The sequence below is a fragment of the Engraulis encrasicolus genome, chromosome 11, assembly GCF_034702125.1.
Source record: "Engraulis encrasicolus isolate BLACKSEA-1 chromosome 11, IST_EnEncr_1.0, whole genome shotgun sequence".
Classification (NCBI taxonomy): Eukaryota; Metazoa; Chordata; class Actinopteri; order Clupeiformes; family Engraulidae; genus Engraulis; species Engraulis encrasicolus.
In genome coordinates, this window is record NC_085867.1 from 15,531,098 (window position 1) to 15,536,097 (window position 5,000).

The following is a 5,000-nucleotide window of genomic DNA, read 5'->3' on the forward strand; positions in this document are numbered from 1 at the left end:
CGGCGGGGCTGGTATATGGACCAGTGGAGGCCTCTGCTGCGCTGCTGCGCTGATATGAAGTGAACAGGCCGACGTGTTCCAGCTGCACTTGCGGCCAAAGGCAATATCCCCTCCGGACCCAGCGGCTGAATGCCTCCTCTCAGCCGAAGTGTTTGCTCTCGTGATTTCGCCTCTTAAGCGCTTGATTTCCAGTTGGATCATTTGTTGATTCGGCTGCGTTTCTTTTTTTTCTCTCTCTGTCTTTCTTCCATTCCTTTCTTTCTTTCTTTCTTTTTCTTTTTTTGGTGTGTGTGTGTGTGTGTGTGTGTGTCATGTCGGGGCCAAGGCACCGGGGGGAGAAAACAAGGCTCTTTTTGTTTTTGCCGAGTCGCCTTGGCGTTGGTTTGAGTCATGAAAAAAAAACGGAGTGAGCGAGTCATTCAGGAAAAAAAGCGAGGGATGGTGGATGGTAGATGGATAGCTTGAGTCCACCCCAGGGCTGCTAACGGCTTAGTTCGGGCCCGGGACAAAGTCACTCCAAAGGGACCTCCAACCACTATGTACTGAGGGCCCGTTTCTGGGGGGCCCTCTTTCCCTGGGCTCGGGATCAATACCCTGTTTATCTCCCCTGTTGACTTTGCCTGCTACACAAACATAACCTGTCCCATACATACAACATTATGGGGACTCATTTCCAGGTCGCCCCCTCTAACTGGGCCCAGGACAACTTACCCCTTTATCCCCCTTTCATCGATTACCCTGGTCGGGGTGTGAATCCTCTCCACTACATACAACGTCACAAGGCCCCAACTCTTGGGGGCCCCCTCGCTCAATGGCCCCTGGCCAACTAACCCGTTTATCCCTCGCTTGTCGACTTCCCTGGTCCAAGTGTGTGACTCCTCCCTCCCATTTACTGTAAAATCCCTCACTTTAGCCAGCGGCCTAATCCCCACTAGGGAGCCTTCACTGACAGCTGATGAACAAGCCTCCGAGCCGGAGAGTTGTGGCCTGGAACGTCTTAAAAGGCCCGCCGGCTATACTAGACGCATGCCAGGAGCATTTTAGGTGACAAAACTATAGATCATTCTGCTATCTATACACTTACACACACATACGGTATTGTGTACAAACGCACCACTGCCTGTCTGAACTCTCAGTGCTACCTTGGCTTTCATTCCATTTTGACAGTATGGTTAGACACTGGGATTCTTGGAAACATCACGTGTACGCGTGCGTGCGTGCATGCGTGCATGCGCGCGCGCGCACACACACACGCAGGCACGCACACACACACACACACACACACACACACACACACACACACACACACACACACACACACACACACACACACACACACACACACACACATTCAGAGATATGCTCAGACTATCATTAAGCGCCCACAGACACTTTAGTACACAAAAACGTCCACATTTTCTGTCTCTTTCTGACTCTTTCCATCCCCAGGCCTTCAGTGCAGTACACATAGCATGAGACTGACTCATCTCATCCCATGCAGCGAGTGGTGTGAGTGGTGTTATAAGGGAGGCCACTCCCTCACTCCTGCTGTATGGGCTCCTCTCAGATGGTGGGGCCGACATTAAATACCAAGTTATGCTAGATATTGCTATCAATGGTATCATGTGCATCTACAAAATTGTAGCAAAACGTACTGTATATATATAAATATGCATTATCATGTTGTCAATGCAATGGGTGGATATAAGTCGCCTGACTATAGTGAGTGGAGAGAGGGGGGGGGGGTTCAGGAGGGGGCACTCCTTCTGCAATGTGCTCATTTCAGATGATGGGGGGCCACTTCTATGTGCTAGTAAATGCTCTTCTCAAATGGTTGATGGTGTGAGGGTTATGGAGGAGGAGGGGAGACTGTGATGAGGGGGGAAATACTTCAGTAGTGTGATGTGTTTGGTCCTGTACTGGTTTGAGTTTTTTGGCAGAGGAGCGGGGGGGTCACTTCCTCCTATATGTGCTCATCTCATATGGTGGGGGCCACTCCTGCCTGTTTAGTCTTCCTCACGGGCTCCCGCTGAGGCTCTGATACATGCCAACGCTCTGATACATGCCTAAGGTACATGTGTGCACACATACACAGACGACACCTCACACAGTGAGTGTAGTGTAGTGTGGTGAGTGAGAGTTATGGAGGGGCCACTCCCTCTCTTATGTGCTCATCTCCATCTCATATGGTGGGGCCTGGGCTGCTCCTACTCCTGCCTGTGTCCTATTTAGTCTTCCTCTCGGGCTCCCCAGTGGGGCTCTGACTCCAGTTGTAAAAACACTTGCCTTTGGATGCTTGTTTTTCGGACTCCCTCTCGCAGGTCCCGGAGTAAGCTGAGACCGGGCCTCCGCAACACAAAAGCTTTCTTCACAGGGAGAGAGCCCGCGAGAGGAAAGATGTTTTTCCCTAAGGTTAATGTTTTCGTTGGAGTGTGTTTGCCAAGACTTCTGGAAAACAAAGTCGCCGGCTGGGCTAGGCTCGCCTCGGCCGAGGCTTTTGCTCGACCACGGGAGAGGAAAGAAAGAGAGAGTGTGGAGGCGGGGAGGTTTCTCGCTATTTGCACGCTTGGAATCGACAGCGTCGTCCCGGGCCCCCGAAAAAAAGTCCGACCGTTAAATTTTTTACGATCAAAGTCGAGTGATCAACTGCCAGCATGGCGTCATGCTAAACACAGCCATTTTATATGATTATGTTCGGCTATATATTACTCCAAATCTTAAGTTACCTTGAAGATCATTTTGAGCAGGTAATTGTTGGCACACAACCACAAAATTCGACTGCATGTTAACATGAAATCTAGAACACAAAGAGCTGCTTTTTTCCATGACCACAACAGGGAGCATACACATGCCCAGAGATACTTTCATATTCAGGGAAACAACCACATGAGACAGTCTCCTCGCTCTCCTTCATTTGCTGAAGTGTATTTGCAGCGATGCTGGTAATTGTATCCTAGCATAATAGCACGCACTCCCAACGACACACACATACACATACAGATTTACATAAGCACACACACACACACACACACACAGATGCGGACATCCAGGGTTCAGAAAGTCCTGCACCATATTCGTCCCAGCCCATTCACTGAACCAAATGATTTTAATGAGCAGAACTCTTCCTCCTGGTACATACTATGTCAGCAGCTATGGTAATTTGTGGGATCACCTGTGCTGGGTTTTGATCACTGGCAGATGAAGCACACCGCAGGACTTTTACTTTCTCTAGACAAGTTTTGTCTACCTTTCTGTGCACACAATCAACAAACACGCGTAAACAGACACAGACGCAGACACAAACACAGACGTACACACACATGGAAGACCTGCAAACAAAGATTTGGTGTACCTCTTTGTGCACACACATAAATGAAAACTAGCACACACACACACACACACACACACACACACACACACACACACACACACACACACACACACACACACACACACACACACACACACACACACACACACACACACACACACACACACACACACAAACACCCACTTAGACATACACCCACGCATCCACACACACACACACATCCACCCACAAACATCCAAACAAATGAAACAAGCTCCCTGTCTACTCACAGATGTAGTAGTACTCGCGGCCCGGCCGGAACTCGAACCCCAGGCTGAAGGGCGTGAAGAGCTGGAACTTCTCCGAGAACTTGAGCGGGCCGTTGGGCGAGTGGGGCCGGTTGCACTCCCAGCGCTTGAAGCCCTTGGCCGTGTGGTCGCAGGAGCTGTAGCCGTCGTAGTTCACCATGTACAGCACGTAGCGCTCCGTGCGCTCCTCCGGCACCGAGTCCATGTAGTGCGGGCAGTACACGTCCAAGTAGTCATTGATGCACACGTCTATGTGGTAGTCGCCCCGGTAGAACCTGTGGTGAGGAGAGAGGGAGAGAGAGAGAGAGAGAACAGAGGGAGAGAGAGAGAGAGAGATAATAACGAGGTTAGTGCGGGCAGTACAGTACACGTCCAAGTAGTCATTGATGCACACGTCTATGTGGTAGTCGCCCCGGTACAACCTGTGAGAGGGAGGGAGAGAAGGGAGGAGAGGGGAGAGATGAAGAAATAGAAGAAGAGAGAGCAGGAGTGTGCAGAGAAAGAAGCAGAGAGAGAGAGAGAGAGAGAGAGAGAGAGAGAGAAAGAGAGAGAGAAAGAGAGAGATGAACAGACAAACAGAGAGGAGGGGGTAGAAGGTCCCGAGAAAGAAAGACAGCAAAAGAAAGATGGCAGAGAGAGCAAGGGTGCAAGAGAACAAGGAAGAAAAAAAAAACACCAACACATAGGGCATGTATTATTTAATAGATTCAGGTCCTGTATCACAGGTCATGGGGGAGACAAAGAGAAACACAAATACAGACTTGTTGAAATAATGGAGGAGCTGGTTGGCAGCAGCCAGCAGCCAGAAAGAGCAAGATAGAGAGCGCGGTACGGAGGAGTGATGGAGCGAGGTATGGAGTGACATTAAAATGAGAGGAGGAGAAGAACAGACTGACAGATAGATACAGAGAAAATGACAACAACAAGTGGGGAAAAAGATTTAGATGCTACAGCACTGCTGTCAGTCAGCTCTACCGTGGCATAGAGCCAGCAATGAACACACACACGCACACACACATACACACAAGTGCACGCGCACACACACACACACATGTGCACGTGCACGTGCACACACACGCACACACACACACACACACACACACACACACACACACACACACACACACAGACACACACACACAAACACACACACACAAACATACACATACACACACACACACACGCACACACACGCACACACACACACACACACACACACACACACACATACATACTTACAGCCATATGCATACACATGCACACGCGGGTCTAATCCCCATATTTGTTGTGAGATCAGCAGGAGAAACAAGTCACACTCGCGTCTCACACACAAGCTGTTAAGCCCTTCAGGAGGGTGACATGTTCATCAGGCGGGCCTCAGA

The 5,000-nt window shown here is 49.9% G+C and overlaps 1 protein-coding gene across 2 annotated transcripts in view; it reads right to left on the minus strand.

Annotated features, from left to right (window-relative positions):
• efna5a (ephrin-A5a) overlaps nt 1–5,000 on the minus strand; it is a 114,509-nt gene that overhangs the window by 15,580 nt on the left and 93,929 nt on the right. For both annotated transcript variants that reach the window (XM_063210019.1, XM_063210018.1), the window contains exon 2: nt 3,601–3,893. In XM_063210019.1, the coding sequence (XP_063066089.1) occupies nt 3,601–3,893 (293 nt within the window). The remainder of the gene's footprint in view (nt 1–3,600; nt 3,894–5,000) is intronic.